At 39.5% G+C, this 17,316-nt stretch overlaps 1 protein-coding gene across 2 annotated transcripts in view; it reads left to right on the top strand.

The window, feature by feature from the left end:
* The window catches only part of PHF3 (PHD finger protein 3), a 47,588-nt gene extending 31,072 nt beyond the window's left edge, over positions 1-16,516 (top strand). Inside the window, exons 9-16 of one of the 2 annotated variants that reach the window (XM_072142196.1) lie at positions 216-332; positions 951-1,079; positions 2,972-3,104; positions 3,592-3,787; positions 5,453-5,606; positions 7,166-7,255; positions 12,719-12,914; positions 13,716-16,516. In XM_072142196.1, the coding sequence (XP_071998297.1) occupies positions 216-332; positions 951-1,079; positions 2,972-3,104; positions 3,592-3,787; positions 5,453-5,606; positions 7,166-7,255; positions 12,719-12,914; positions 13,716-15,784 (3,084 nt within the window). In that variant the 3' untranslated portion in view covers positions 15,785-16,516. The remainder of the gene's footprint in view (positions 1-215; positions 333-950; positions 1,080-2,971; positions 3,105-3,591; positions 3,788-5,452; positions 5,607-7,165; positions 7,256-12,718; positions 12,915-13,715) is intronic. The other variant, XM_072142198.1, reaches the window with a different exon arrangement.
* The last annotated feature ends 800 nt before the right edge of the window (positions 16,517-17,316 follow it).

The following is a 17,316-nucleotide window of genomic DNA, read 5'->3' as shown; positions in this document are numbered from 1 at the left end:
ACAGCATACATACACAAATACAATATATACACACCACACACCATATACACATACAGCAGATATACATCACAAACATGTTATATACATATAATGCTGTACAATATTGGGACCCCATGACACTGTGAGCCCCATAGCGGCTGCTGTGGCTGCCACCACTGTAGTTACATCCCTGGATTATATTTGTCTGATAGCATATACATTTCTTACTCTTCCAGGTACTGTACAAGAGAGTACTGAAAGGAGACATCAGCCCTGAGCATCTGATCAAGATGACTCCGGAGGAACTGGCTTCAAGAGAGCTGGCAGCATGGAGACAAAGAGAAAATAGACACGTAAGACTATATTTGCACTTATTATTCTCGTTTGAAATTCATTGTGGAATGACTTCATCAATGACTTTACAAGTTTCACTTTTGAAGCTGTGACATCTGCAACATGTTTTGTATAGGATACGGAATGAATTGCAATAATGCTATACAGGCGGTCCCCTATTTAAGAACACCTGATTTACATACGACCCCTAGTTACTCTGGATATAGGTAATTTACTGTACTTTAGCCTTAGGCTACAATAAACCGCTATAACAGTTATCACAGGCGTCTGCAATTAAGATTTATTCTTAATCCTGGTTCTAATGACATTCCAACATTTTTAAAATCCAGTTGTCACAGAGACCAAAAAAATTTGGCTGGGGGTTACAATGATAAAGTATACAGTTCCGATTTGCATACAAATCCAACTTAAGAACAAACCTACAGACCCTATCTTGTATGTAACCCGGGGACTGCCTGTATCACTATACTAGCTGTCTGGTTTCAGTAGTTTTCAGCAGTGCTTTTCTTGTTATCCTTATGTGTCATTGTATGCTTTCACTATGCAGTTATATCCCAGGTCACAAGTAATCTTGCTGCTCTAGCCATTTTAATATGCACTTTTCATTCCCTGTTCAGACCATTGAAATGATTGAAAAAGAACAGCGTGAAGTTGAACGGCGTCCAATCACCAAAATTACTCATAAAGGAGAAATTGAAATAGAAAGTGAAGCTCCCATGAAAGAGCCGGAAGCCATGGATGTTGAGGTACCGCTCTTCATACCCATGTTCCATTTTTTTCATTCTTTAAAGTTTTTGGAGTATTTTAAAAAGGACAAGTTAACACAGCTGTACCTTTACAGTCTCAAATAGCTGAAATAACAGCTTTACTGAGTCTACGCTGTTTTTCTAGGAAATTTGTATAACAAAAAGTGTGTGATTGTGTGTTTTTTAGATGCATTGGTTTGCCTTTTTTTATTTCCTTTAACTTAAATGGGGGAAAAACAACACAGAAATGGCTTATGATGTAATAGTACGTCATAAGTCTTTTAAGGGAATATGGAGAGGGCTCACGGGCTATACAAAGCAAACACAAACTGGGTGGGCACCATTATTCATTGATGTAATCACGGACAACGATTTGGCCATAAATACTAATATCTGGGAAACTCCTTCTGGATGCCTCCTTAAAGAAAATATACTATCAGAATTCATAATAATAAACCAGAGACACTTACTCCCAGATCCAGGCACTGTGACTGTGGTAATCTTCTTAGATTTGTTATCCATGTCCTCCTTCCTTCACGGGTTCTGGTGGGTGTTTCCAGAGCCCCCTCAGTGATATCTCTTTACAGACTGTTACAAGGAGCAGAGCAGGTCTTCCCTCCCCCTGCATTTTCTGCTCCTAATATATTAAACAGGCAGAGCGAGGGAGAGAGAGCAGGGGGTTGGGTGAAACATGTTCTGCTCATTGTAACAGCCTGTGAATAAGCAGCACTGATTGGATCTGGTAACACCTCTTAGAGTTTTTCAGGCCCATTGGCATAATTGTAACAGAATATTACCACTGGCACGGTGCCTGAATCTATGAGTACCGTATTTTTCTGCCTATAAGGCGCACCAAAAATCCTTTAATTTTCTCAGAAATCAAAGGTGCGCCTTATAGGCCAGTGCGCCTTATATATGAACTTATACAGAAATGTACTACAGACAAGATGTACTGTACATTTACCAGTGTTTAATAGCTCCAACCCCAGAAATGTCCTGCACCATCCCACACAGTATACAGGGTCCCTAGCTCCTGAAGTGCCCTGGCACCACAACTAACATTGTGCCCATCCTGCCCTCCCCTAGCACGGAGAGACCGGAGCTGCCATAGTGCCGACCACGAGGCAATCATCATCATCATCAGTAAGAAATCCCCCATACCTGACAGCCCTGTAACAGGGTAAAGAGAGGGAGCTACAGGGAACCCCACAGGAATAACACCCTGGCTGAGGAGGGAAGGAGGAGGGGCAGAGGGAGACCGCTTAACCCCTGCTGCATCACCCTGCATTAACCCCCAGCAGCCATACCTCTGAGATCCAAGCTCTCTGACACGCTGAAGACATGTTTCCCAGGAAGTGTAGCTGGCTTGAATTGTGCACAGGTCTGCCACCTGCTGGTCATTTTTAGGTACTGCATTTGATCCTGCGCCTTATACTCCAGTGCGCCTTATATATGAATCTAGATGTCTTAGCAGGCATTTATTAGAGGTGCGCCTTATACTCCGGTGCGCCTTATAGGCCGAAAAATACGGTAAGTGTCCATGGTTTATAATGCCAGGTTTTGCTGATGCTGGATTTTCTCTAAAGTCCTTTTTTCTTGGGATATGAGCTACAAATTATGTGGTATTTTTAGTTGTCGGTTACCTACTTGGTATGCCCTTTACTAGCCAGTGTTTCTGATTTAAACAGCTTAACTATCAGAGGATGGGTTTCTTATTATCTACTCCCATACCATAACCTTACATCAGCATGTAACCTCTGATGGCCGGACACAATGCATTGTGCATGGACAGTGTGATCAGCAATCTCAATTACATTCTCATAACCTCTTTTACAGAACAACTTAAAGCCTAAACACTTTTAATGTACTCTTCAATGTGTACTACATTACAGGAATCTGTTGCTAAACCACCTGAGAAAGAAGAAGAAGTTCAGAAAGAAAAAGAAGATCATGTAGAATCTACATCAGATACAACAACACAACACAAGAATCATCTTTTTGATTTAAATTGCAAAATATGCACAGGTTTGTTCTTCTAAGCATTTCTGTATTACATGAGGGATGTTGCTGTTACTGTCCATCTCTGTAGACCTGTATCTAGGGAAGGATTCTTTTGGTGTAAATTTATTCCCAGTTAAATTTGGTGGACACAATGGCTATATGCCTGTGGTCTATTGTACAGTGCAAGAGATCTGATGATGATATCCTATCTCCAGGAGAGTAGGTGAGGACAGGTAAGTAAAACACACATTGCAGTACTCACAATGCACTCTGTGGAGATTGTATTATTGGAGGCACAATGATACTGTTATTAAGAACTATTGGGGTCTTGTTGCTAAAAGCCTACAAATAAGTGCAAATAATGTCCTTAAACTTAGATGACCTGCAGAAAAAGCTCAGCTAAGTAACAGGAGATTATGTTACATTGCAATATAGCAGTGTACACATAGTGGAAATTGTGTATTCCTTAATTATACATTTAATTACAATGAAAGTTGTTTTTATTTTAAAGGGCGCATGGCCCCTCCTGCTGAAGATTTATCACCTAAGAAAACAAAACCAATTGCCAATGTCATGCGTAAGCAATCAGATATGGAAGCTGATATTATAGCAGAAGCTGCAGCAATGGAACCTAGCTCTATGGACGTAGATATGCTGGAAACAGACAAACCTGACTCTCCAAAAGATGCATTTTTCTCAACAGCTAGGTAAGCATAGTTATGGGGTTTATATACCCAGAGGGAGGGTAGGTCCACTTGGCGGTGTCATTGCTATTAATCATCCTCTACTTTGTGTTGCATGTTCAAACCCTTAAAGGCCTTACACTTTTCAACCTTAAAGGGCACCTACCACCCCGATTCTACCTATAAAGGTAGAAGGGGTGGTAGGTGGATGGAGAGCCCTTTTTTTGGGCTAATCCCCACGTCCCGGGTGTCTTTTAGAAAACTTTATTGCAGGTTTATGCCGGACTTGAGGCTACTAGTCTCGGCTACTCCACCCCCCAGTAGCCAATTTACTCCACCTACCAGGTAATCTTCGGCGCAGCTCCAGGTAGCTGCGCGCCCTCGTCCGGGTCCCCTGCGTTCTGCACATGCGCAGAAAGCAGGCCTTCGGCTGCGCGGCCGTGGCTCCAGGGCCGGAACTACTGCGCATGCGCAGTAGCCGGGGGACTTGGACGAGGGCGCGCAGATACCAGGAGCTGCGCGCCGAAGATTACCTGGTAGGCGGAGTAACGTAGCGTAGACTAGTAGCCTCATATCCGGCTACTCCACGCCCGAGTAGCCGCACAAAAAAATTAGCATAAACCTGCAATAAAGTTTTCTAAAAGACACCTGGGACATGGGGATTGGCCCAAAAAAGTGCTCTCCTCGCGTCCTATCCATCCACCTACCACCCCTTCTACCTTTATAGGTAGAATCGGGGTGGTAGGTTCCCTTTAAGGACCCATCTTTTTTTTTTTTTTTGTTTGCATCCTTGTCATCCTGCTGATATAAGTTACATTTTTTAAATTTGCGGTATGCAGCGGGCGGCTGTGTGAGTTACTATTTCCTCCAGATGGAAACTCGATCGCAGCGCTTTTGGTTCCGCTTTACTCCGTAGTGGTCCGTATAGGAAAGAAAGGGATACGGAAAAAATAGTGCAGCAGAGCTTCTATTTAGTGAAGAAAATGTTTTAATATTATACTCACAAAAGTAGATTAAAAAACAGGCCTTAAAAATAGATTGTGGTGCACGTTCGGCGTCAATACCCTGGTACCCAGGGTACCCTGGTACCCATAGATTGTGGTGCACATTCGGCGTCAATACCCAGGGTATTGACGCCGAACGTGCACCACAATCTATTTTTAAGGCCTGTTTTTTAATCTACTTTTGTGAGTATAATATTAAAACATTTTCTTCACTAAATAGAAGCTCTGCTGCACTATTTTTTCCGTATCCCTTTCTTTCCTATACGGACCACTACGGAGTAAAGCGGAACCAAAAGCACTGCGATCGAGTTTCCATCTGGAGGAAATAGTAACTCACACAGCCGCCCGCTGCATACCGCAAGTGGAAACATGGGATCCACATGAACATCGCAGAGCCAGTGACACATGAAGAACCTGATGATCTTACCTTGTTATTACATCGCTTACCAGATTTAAGGTACTGTCCCACATCTACATTGAATACCTGAAAGACGTTGATGCAGAGGGAAAAGCTTCTTAGACAATTTGTGACTATAAGGAATACTGGACTCCCATTCCTTCCCTTCTCTCATTGCGCCGTAATTTCTGAACAACTAGCCTGATCTTTAGTTTCCAAAATCTTGTTTTATTTTACATTTTTTTAATGTCCTTTTCAAATGTATATTGTGTTATTTTTTCTATATAGCTCTGAATCATTTATTACGGACGCAGCTGAAGATGAATCTACTTTTTTAGCTCGTTTAACCTACATTTGGAAAGGATTTCTTAATATGCCTTCAGTAGCGAAAATTATCATCAAGGCTTACCCTGTATCTGGGTCATTGGAGCATTTATCAGAGGTCAGGAATTTTTTATATATAAATATACATACTGTTTTTTTTGTATTAATTCTTTGTTTTGATTTTGCCTGTTCCTGAGCCTCATATCTAAAGTGATAGTATAAGGCTATATTCACACGACACTGTGCTGCCGTACCGTAGCACAGCGGGCACACGTCGGCGCCCGGGAGAGGAGGAGGGGGTAGCCATGTATGGCGCACTGCACCGTATTCCAGAGAAAGATAGAACATGTCCGCTCACTATAGCGCCATGCGCCCATTGCTTTCTATGGGGGATGTATTTACAGCATATATATATATATATACGTCGACCGTATATACGTCCCCCATGCGGCCATGTGAATGTAGCCTAAGGCTGCATTCATGTCTTGTTTTTTTGGATACGTTCAGTGACTACGTTGGATACCTTCAGCGTAGCTGTAAAGCTACTGGCGTATATGCTGAACCTATCCTTACAGACAATGGCTTGCTTTTTTGTCTCCATCTGCACAGTATACATGATGTGAGCATACAATGGAAAACTTTCTAAAGAAAGTTTCATAAGGTTACTTTGGGAATCTGCCCAACTTATCCTTACCACGAGATATGAATGTAATTTCTCAAGTTTTAAGAAATGACTTTTTCATTGGAATTGGAAATCATCCTATTTTACGTAGGATATTTTATACAGACATTTGAGATGTGCAAATATTAAGTTAACAAAGAGCTTCTTCTGATGATTTTCATTTTGAAAAGTACACTCAACTCATGTAAGAAATCTATATATTCAGCTCTATATTATTAATCTAAAGACTTTCATAGGAAAAGCTACCATTTGATTTCATGCATTATGAACCAAACATACATTGAGAATGCTGTAGCTATGCTGATGCAGAAGTATATCTTGTTTAATCCCTGAGCTGAGTGGTTTTGCTGAAAATAATAAAATGATGATAATGAAGCTCTGTCGCTTCTGTGCAGGGCCTTTGCTCTTTTCCTCTTACATTAAGTATGCACTGCTCAAGAGAATGATGTAATCACCTTGTTGTTCCCGACAGGCAGAAGTAATCAATCGCTGCACCATCCCCAGTTGCTGTATATGAGTCATTCAACTGAGGTTGATTAGTCCTGTTTGGACAGTTCAGGAAGCTCCACGTGCACCGTATTTTTCGGGCTATAAGGCGCACAAAAAATCCTTTGATTTTTTTTCAGAAATCAAAGGTGCATCTTATAGTCCAGTGCGCCTTATATATGAACCGTACTTACTGACATCAGCTGCCTTGAACTGTGCACAGGTCTTCCACCTGCTGGTCATTCATCCTTATAATCAAGTGCGCTTTATAATCCGGTGCACCTTTTATATGAACCTAGACGTTTTAGTTGTAGTGCACGTCTTGCAGGAAAGGTATAGAATGTATAAGTAATTTTTTTAGTGGAGTCCGGAGCTTCCTGTATGACACCTGTTCATGTATAAAGTGAGCCTATTGCAGTATAGAGTTTAATAACACATGACGATGGACTATTGCGCATAGCGATCCGATGCATATATTGATAACTACCTGTGGACTGTATTTCTTATAGGACCTTCCTGAAAGCATACAAGTAGGTGGCAGGATTTCTCCACAAACTGTTTGGGACTATGTGGAAAAGATAAAGGCTTCTGGAACAAAGGTAACACTTTAAGGGTATGGGCCCTTTCTTTAAAGAGATGAAAATATTTTATTAACATTTCTGTAATTTTATAAGCTGAATATGCTTCAAGCTTTATGGTAGCATTAATTATATTAATTAAAGGAAAAATGGACTGCACTAGGATATATCCTTGAATATCTTATTTGGCTATGAATTTAGGTGAACAAGCAGTGTTATAAAATGTCTAAAACTTTCCATTCCAACCATCTTACCATCAAAATCTTATCTTTTTATAAGCCTATTTATAATTTAGCATGAATGAACTCCGGCTGATGCTTTTCCCATAACTACGGGTTACAAGATGTATTTGAGATATTTACTACATTAACCCCTTCCCGACATGTGATTATGTAGTAGTACTGCATGGTGGGAGGTGCGTTCCTGCATTTCCCAGTACTATTATGTCAAGCTTCTGGCACCAGAAGCTGCGGGTGTCGGCTGTATATTATAGACGACACCCGCCTCTGACACCCGCGATCGGAGATTCCTCTAATCGCAGTTGTTAACCCCTTACTTAACCCCTTGACTTCGGAGTGTAAGGGCATCTCCAGTGATTTGGACCCCAATGGCGCTTACAGGGGGGTCCTATGCTCTGATGGCAGCCTCGGGATCTGCCAGTGCCCTAGGGCTGGCCGATCTTCTTCCAGGACCAGGTCCAGCCTTTTAAAAGGACCCAGCTGTAACACTGTATTACACTGTGTTATCTGAATGAGAGCTTGAACAAGCAATGAAAGCATCGCTTGTTCAAGCCAACCTGTTAAAAAAAAAAAAAACACTTAATAAAGTTTTTGTAATTAAATAAAACTTAATTAAATAAAGTAAAAGTCCCCTAAACACAAACATTCCCTGTACACATCTAATAGAGAAAAAAACAAAATCGCCAAAACCCCCCCACATATTTGGTATCGCAGTGTCCGTAATCTGTACAATAACTCCAAAACATTATTGGACCCGCTCGGTGAATGCCATAAAAATAAAACCCGATAAATATAAATTTTTCATAAAATCCCTTCACAAAAATGTTCCAAAAGGTGATCAAAAAAAAGTTACTTGCGCCAAAATAGTATCCCTGAAAAGGACAACTCAACATGTAAAAAATAAGCCCTAAACTAGCTCTGTCAACCAAAAAAAATAAAAGTTGTGTCCCTGAAAAGTTGTGTACCTGGATGTGCCCCGGCTTTCCCTCGTTGTTTCCTTGTATCATATTTCTTTATATTAGTTTTTTTTCCCAGTAAAATAGTAAAATTATATGAAAAAAAATATATAAATGAGGTATCACCGTAATCATAGTGATCTATAGAATAAAGATAATATAGTATTTTTAGTGTACGGTGTACAACGCCCCAATTATACAAATAGAAAGGGAACCAAAATTTTATTTTCCTCCATACATTCAAAAGTTAATAAAATCTCATCAATACGCTACAGACCCACTAAAATGAAGTATTTGTTAAGTGCATCTAATGTTGCAGAAAATTAGTTTTTTTTACGCACATGGAGGGGTGTTATAATGGGGTAATTTATGGGGATTTAGTTTTATTTACCACTCAAAGGTACTTGAAACCTGAGCTAAAGTTCAAAGCCCCATAATGTCCTACAAAAATGAGAGGATGCATAAAAAAAATCATATCCTCATAAAGTAGACATTTGGTGAATGTTAGTTATTAAGTTGTTTTGCTGTTATGACTGTGTGGAAAAAGTGGAACATTCGGAATATCGAAAATCAAGAATTTTTCCAATTTTTCACCAAATATCTGATTTTCTCATAAATGATTGCAAAACCTACCACCACAATTTTTCAATTAACATGAAGTACAATGTGTCACGAGAAAATCACCTGGATATGTTAAAGTGAAAGTTATCGGAGCAGTCGTGCCTGCCGTTTGCCGGAGTAAATTAGCTAGGACAATCCCTTTAATTGGCTTAATGCAAGGAATGGGGCGGGGGGATGGAAACATTTCCGATATATGTGCAGATATCTCTGAGATTAGGAGTAAATGTGGCAACTATTGACCAATTCTTCCCAATTCAAATTTTTTTTTTTTTTCAAATGTCCAGAAATGTTATTGGATCACATTAAGGGGTAATTATATTACAGAGAGTAATCAGAGCTGTGTGACATCACATGACCTTGGACAGATTTCTGTCCGCTTGAAGTAAACCTAAAAAATCCTGAAAACCATGAGAGTAACAGGAAAGCTCCCTGTGTATATACAGAAAGTATGTTGGTAACTTGTACAATTTTTCATCATATGAACAATAGTATTTATTTGCTGGAACTGGAACAGCCCTACAACCCATTAATGATGCGGCCTGAAAAGGCTTTAAAGGAAACCTACCACAAGGAATCTACTATCAGAAGTACATGTGCTAGTAGATTCCTTCTGCCAATCTGTAATTTAACCCCTTCACGACTTGGCCTTTTTTAGTTTTTTCACTTCCATTTTTCACTCACCAACTTCAAAAATCTATAACTTTTTTATTTTTCCACATAAAGAGCTTATGGCTTATTTTCTGCGTAACAAATTGCACTTCATAGTGACGGTATTTAATATTCTATGGTGTGTACTGGGAAGCGGGAAAAAAATTCCAAATGCTGTGAAAATGGTGAAAAACCACATTTGTGACATTTTCTTGTGGGCTTGGATTTTACAGCTTTCACTCTGCGGCCCAAATGACATGTCTTCTTTATTCTTTGGGTCGGTACGATCACGTGGATACCAAATTTGTATAGGTTTTATAATGTTTTCATACATTAAAAAAATTAGCACATTGTAATGCATGGGTTAAAACGAAGTAGCCTCGGGTGTTCGGAACACCCGAGGTTACCATGGCGACGGATCGCCGCTCCCCGTGACGTCATCGGGGAGCAGCGATCCACGACAAGATGGCGGCGCCGCCATCTCTTTGAAGCCGCCGGCAGCATTGCCGGCGGCGATCGCGGAGAAAACACCCGCGATCGGTGCTAGCACCGATCGCGGGTGTTACCGGTAAGCCTTTGCTGCAATATGCAGCAAAGACTTACCGGCTATGGAGAGGGCTCGGCCCGGGAAGGGGTTAATAACCCTGGATCCTAACCTAACTTGTTAAAAAACTTTATTTTAGTAACATGCTAATTAACTGCCGAGGCTACTAGAGCATGGTGTAGCCTTAGCTCCCAGTGCCCGGCAAGGCTAGTACACGCCCAAGTAGCCTCTGCAGTTAATTTACATATTAATAAAATAACGGTCTTAAGAAGTGAGTTTAGGTTCCAGGATTATTAAATTAGAAAAGGGCAGAGGCAGGAATCTACTGTACTTCTGGTGGAGGATTCCTCATGGTAGGTCTCATTTAAAGACTTGCACATTTTTAGCAAATTTAGCGGCTTTCTTTTAGGAGCACATAGGACTAGTTAAACGTAATAAAGGTTAAAAGATTTTTGTGGTAATTTATAGTGTATATACATATATATATTATATATATATATATATATATATATATATATATATATATATATATATATATAATAATATATTTTTTTTTTTCGTTTTCAAATTGACTCAAAATGAACATCATTAACCCCTTAAGGACGGAGGGGTTTTCGCCTCATTTCTCGCTCTCCAACTTCAAAAATCCATAACTTTTTCATTTTTCCGTGTACAGACCTGTGTGAGGGCTCATTTTGTGCGTAACAAATTTTACTTTCCCGTAATGTTATTTATTTTAACATGCCGTGTACTGTGAAGCTGAAAAAAAATTCCAAACGTGGAAAAATTGAAAAAAAACCGCACGTGCGTCATGTTCTTGTGGGCTCAGTTTTTACGACTTTCACTCTTCGCTTCAAATAACACGCCTACTTTATTCTTTGGTTCGGTGCGATCGCGGTGATACCAAATTTATACAGGTTTTATTGTGTTTTAATACATTTTCAAAAATAAAACGAATGTGTACAAAAAAGAAAAAAAAATTTTGCCATCTTCTGACGCTAATAACTTTTTCATACTTTGGCGCACGGAGATGTGTGAGGGGTCATTTTTTGCGAAATGAAGCGACGTTTTCATTGCTACCATTTTGAGGTCTGTGCGACATTTTGATAATTTTTTATTTCATTTTTTATGTTATGTAAAAAGGTGTAAAAGTCACATTTCGGACATTTGGGCGCCATTTCCCGCCTCGGAGGTCACCGCCGCCCATAACCGTTTTTATATTTTGATAGATCGGACATTTTGGGACGCGGCGATACCTAATATGTCTGTGATTTTTACTGTTTGTTATGTTTTATATCAGTTCTAGGGAAAGGGGGGTGATTTGAATTTTTAATATTTTATTAATTTTTTTTATTTTTTAAACATTTTTTTTTCTTTTTTTTTTTAACTATCTTTTAGACCATCTAGGGTACATTAACCCTAGATGGTCAGATCGCTGCTACCATATACTGCAATACTTCTGTATTGCAATATATGGCATTTTTGCAGCACATTCATTACAATGAGCCACTGGCTCATTGTAACGAATCTGCAGCTGCCATGTAGCCTCGTGTCAAGAGAAGACACAAGGCTACCATGGCAACCGATCGCCGTCTTTTAAACGCCGCCGGCGACTTTGCCGGCGGCAAAGAAGGTGTTAATAGCCGCGATCGGTGCAAGCACCGACCGCGGTTATTAGCGGTGGGGGTTTTGTGCAAAATGCAAAAACCCCCACCTTTGTATGAAGAGGACTCAGCCCGTGAGCCCTCTTCATACATCCCTTATACCTCTGCGCCGTAAAGCTACGGCGCAGAGCGTTAAGGGGTTAATGAATTTCTTATTTTGTTTTGGTCGTTTTGATATATAATATGTATATATCTTGTGCATGGCTTGTGCAAACAAGCCAACTATGGTGATGTTTCAATGTTTTTGTAGTATAGTGGGGATATTTTTTATTATTATTATATTGGGAAATGTAAATGTTTTTTTCTGAATATTTATTAAAATTTTTTTCTGTGTGTGTGTTTTTACTTTATATGCCTCCCATGAGACCATAAAAGACCCTAGGGGACATTTTTGCGGTTTTATTTTCTTTAACAAGCTTTCCCCTGTAACTGGGGAATTTATAAGAACCCCAGGGGGAAACAACCCCCTGTGAGGGTTGATGCTGATCAGAGCTGTAATGGTTCTGACCAGACTCAGCAGCTCTGTTTAACCCGGTTCTGCTCCTCTCTGCATTGCGCTACTTCAGCACAATGCTGTAAAGAGTGGAGAAGGGAGAAGAGGTAATAAACCGCATCTCCCTTCTCCTGACGTGTAAAGATGTCACTGCAGACTCCGGCCCTGCTCCCGCTGACATCTAAAGAGATTTACTCTCCAAAATAAGAAAGCTATAAAAGTGTAATATAATGTACCATTTTAGATTGTATTTGGTTGGTCTATGAATGATGAGGATTTTGCCTTAAAAACTATCATTGACTATTATTTTATCTTTTAGGAAACCTGTGTAATACGTTTTACTCCAGAGACAGAAGAAGACCAAATATCTTACACACTGCTCTATTCTTACTTCAGTAGCAGAAAACGTTATGGTGTAGTTGCAAACAACATGAGGCAGGTGAAAGACATGTATCTCATCCCTTTAGGTGCCTCTGAAAAAATTCCACATTTCTTTGTACCTTTCGATGGGCCTGGTAAGAACATTATTATTTTCAAGACTATTTTCTAGTTTAAAGCATTGTATGCTGTATTTGTGGTGGATGTTGTTTCTATTTTTATGAGATATTAATCTGGGGGTTTTCTGCTCCCATTTACAGATAATCGGATACATGTAGAAACAAAATAAGACATTAAGGGGTAATAAACAATGAAACAATAGGACCCGTGAGGTATATAGACAAACTGAAGTGGCTTGTTAGGCTATTTTAGAGGATTACCAATATAAGCATTTGTTCTATTGCAACAAAAATATTTCAATCATGTAAATTAGGCAAATGGTACACTCCACAGCTTTCCCTTGCTGGCTGATAAACCACACTGCACTCCTTATTTCCATTATCCAGTTTGCCTTAATCTCATGCATTTGTCATATGAGAACTGCAAGGCGCATGCTTTGTACTGCACTGTGTCAGCTGCCAGTGGAGAATGGTACTGCACATGTGTCTCTGAGTTGTTTTGCAGTAAATATATAGAATGAGTGTAGTGTAGAGAATGCAATGTAGAAAAACAAACATTTATACTTGCATAGATGTGAGTCTGATGAGGCACAGCGGATTTCACAGCTTTTTAGTTCCAGTGATTCAGGTATAGCTCTAAATGTGGAATGTGGATATCTGTCCAGATAATGGAATATGGACACAGATTTGGATTCTTGCGTTATCTTTTTTATTCTATTGCCAGTATTTGCAGTACCCAGAAAACTTTTAAAATTAATATAAATTTAAATTTTGTTTAATTTTCTTACTTATAAGATGTATATGTTTATTTTCCTGCAGGCCTTGAAACACGTAGACCAAATTTACTTCTGGCATTGATCATTCGCCAGAAAGTGAAACGACAACACAGTGCAACCATTGAGGATGAACATTTAGGCTCCATACTCAATGTTCCAGAAAAGAGGAGCAGAAGTGAACTTGATGATGACGATGATGATGAAGAAGATGATGAAAATGATTTTTTTAATTCTTTTACTGCAGTCTTGCATAAGAGTAGAAACAGAGCACAGGTTTCAGAAAGTGAGGAGCCACAGGAAACTAGTGAACCCGTACCAGAAGTGATCAAGCGTGAACCCCCAAAGCCACTACGATTTCTTCCAGGAGTATTAGTTGGGTGGGAAAATCCACAATCTACCTTAGACTTGGCGAATAAGCCTTTGCCTGTAGATGATATATTACAGTCTCTTTTAGGTACTACAGAAAATACATTTGAAGTACACTCATCATCTATTGCAAATAATGATAAGCTGTTAAAAGAAGAAAAAAACCAAGTAATTGATGAATCCGTCTCATCTGAAAAATCATTTGATATTGAAACGAACGTATCATTCAGTAGAATAGAAGAAATGAAGGATAATCCATCACCAGTACCTGCATTACCTGGATCATCATTAGGGCTCACTCTGAAAGATAAACCTCCTGATGTTTCCACTGAGGCTTTTTTAACTGCAATGAATGTTCAGGAGGAGGAATCCGTAGATAAAAGTCTCTCAGATAAGCAGGATGATGATGATAAACATAATGGTGCATCAAATTTAAATGTGTCCTCAATTTCAGTAGCGAAAATAAGTGTAGATGATAATGGTGTAACACCTGGGGATGTTGGTTCAAGCCCTGTGAAATCTCCAAAGTTAATCCATAGTAAAAGGGATCCTAGACAAGCAGCTGGAAGAGGTCATCATTTTCATTCCTCTGATGCACTAGATTTTGAATCCGATTCACAGCAGAATAAGGAATCTAGTGAGTGTACACCTCGCCACAAAAAAGAAAAGACAAAAAAGCATTCTCACGAAGAAACTGATGTATCTTCACCTAAGAATAGACCAAAAAGCAGTTTGTCACTTTCTTCCCCGGACAGTGAAACAGATGTAGCTCAAGAATCAAAAACTGAAAAACAATTTACTTCAGGTCTTCTTATAGATGATACCGATCCTCTCCAGCAATTCAGACGAGCTTTGGCTGCAAACAAATCCCAGGCACAAACACCAGATGCTCCAAACTCTGATAATTCTAGCAAAACTCCGGCACCTGCATTTACAGGAAGCTTTTCTCCATTAATGTTACAACAGCCTCCTTTCTTACCTTTAAACAGTAGCCCTCCAGCATTTCCATTCCAGCACGCCCCTGGTTTCCCTTTGCAGCCTAATCCTTTATTTCCATATGCTCCACATATACCACCTCTCTTACCAACACCATTAGGTATAGGTTTTCCAAGACCACCGAGATTTCAGTCTGCAGAATCCACTATTCATAATCCATTAGTTGCCTGGCACCCGGCACTTCAGTTGGCTAGACCACCACCACCTCATTTTTTTGGACACGTTACCACTGGCCCAATTTTGAACACTGAACAAGTCAGGTACCAAACACCACAAAAGCTATATCATAAAGATCACAGAGGTCCAGAAAGACGTCACAGTGATCCCTGGGACAAGCAAGATCGTATAACTGACAGAAGCTCTAGTCGAGGAAGTAGAAGTGAACACAGACAGAGATTTTGTAGTGAATCACATCATTCAAGGGATAAGAGACATGATAAGGACTCTGCCAGTGATAAACATGCAGATAGAGACTCTGAAAGAAGCAGACGTAGGGACAGAGACAAAGAGAGAAGTCATGACAGAGATCGGAAAAGCCGCGAGGAGTCGCATAGGGAAAAGGAAAGGTCTCGTGCCTCTCATAGTGACAAGTCTTCTGATAAAATAACTAAGGAAGGGAGAAATGATAAATCTCATGATAAAGAAAAGAGTAGGGACAGAAACCGAGACAGGGAAGAGGAAAAAGACAGGGACAGGCACCATAAAGACAGAAGCAGGGACCACTCCGATAAGTCAAAAAGCAAAAGATAAAATCTCTTGCAGCTCTGCCTCCCAGTTGGTTGTGCCATCGTTTTCTATCAAATGTCAGTGTTTTTTTTCCAGACACAAACTGTTGTTAGCCTGATTGCCCGTTATATGCTTTATGCTCCGTTCTCGCTAATCCTAAATGTATTTAACAATACTTTTACACAAATGTAATATCCAAAATATTTCTTTCTAAATATGCCAATGTGTATTATTTAGTTGGGAATTATGCAGATTGAAGCAGATTTTTTCACACTAAAGTAATAACATTTTAAAGCAAAATTCTTTGGACAAAATGTTTTTAATTGCACTGTTTTTAAAAGCAGATTATCTTGAAGTGCTACAGATTCGTACTTTAGAGTTTTAGATACCTTTTTGGTGCTGCAAATACAACAAATAATAGTGAGTCTCCATAATTGAATTATTATACTCAGCATATCAAAGCTGATTATATCATGGATTATTGAGTCAAAACTTTTTGGTTTTATAATTTTTAAATGCACTTACAATAGGGGTATCTAGGCTAATCTTTCCAGCTTAAATTTCTTTGTAAGTAAAATTTAGAAATTTTTGTTTGTGCTTGAAATACTTGAAATTCAGCTTGTACATTCTTGTGTTTTGCTATTTTTTATACTGTAAAATGTAAATATTTTAAGGAATATTTTGATTTTAAAGAAAAAAAACTAACATATTTTGTCTCATTCCACTGTATGTAATGTTATGTTTAATTCCTGTTCTCCAAAAGTAAAGGTTTTAGTAATATTTCTTCCATATACTTTTCATATTTAGTTTTTTTAATGTATGTTTGTATTTTTCATATTGTTAAAAGGTTTTTCTTGACAAATTTTAAATCCTTGTATATATTTAGAATCATTTGATACAAAGTTGTGTAATTTATTTGCTTTTGCACTGATCCCCACTTTTCAGCCCTTCTGCAAGACCTAAATAATTTAAACCAGGTCTGTGGAGTCGGTAAGCCAAACCTGGACTACTCAATTTCCTAAACTTTGACTCCGACTCCAGCTTCACCTTCACAGTCCAGTTTTCTTGGTCCCTCTAGCAGTGCTTGAGATAAATGTGGACATTCCTTCCCAGTACCTTATTCCTCTAATCTATAGCAAAGGAGCTTACCACAGAGTATGTACATAAAGGGCAGCCACATTCATCTTGACTAAACAGGGGACCGCATGCAGCCTTGAGTTGCGATTTGCACCCTGCTGACAGTCAATCAAATGAGCACTTCCATAACTGATGGCAGATCATCGGTGCAGGATGCCGGATAATGGTTAGTGCAGATGAGAAGTTCTCACTGCTCCTGGGTCCTCTTCTGATGCTCCACTCTGACTAATAATACTAGTTGTATGTGTGAAGGTCAGGACCCCGTAGCAGAGCGGCCCCAGTCAGCTATACTGTATTGCTCCTGGTCCTCTCCTGCTATTGGCACAGTCATACTGTATTGCTCCAGGTCCTTTTCTGCTCCTGTCGCAGTTATGCCTCGGGTCCTGATGCCACCACCGCATACAACCAGAACAGCAAAC

The sequence above is a fragment of the Engystomops pustulosus genome, chromosome 3 (genome assembly GCF_040894005.1).
Source record: "Engystomops pustulosus chromosome 3, aEngPut4.maternal, whole genome shotgun sequence".
NCBI lineage: Eukaryota > Metazoa > Chordata > Amphibia > Anura > Leptodactylidae > Engystomops > Engystomops pustulosus.
Note: the sequence above shows the minus strand (reverse complement) of the source record. Positions and strands in the feature narration are given on the sequence as shown.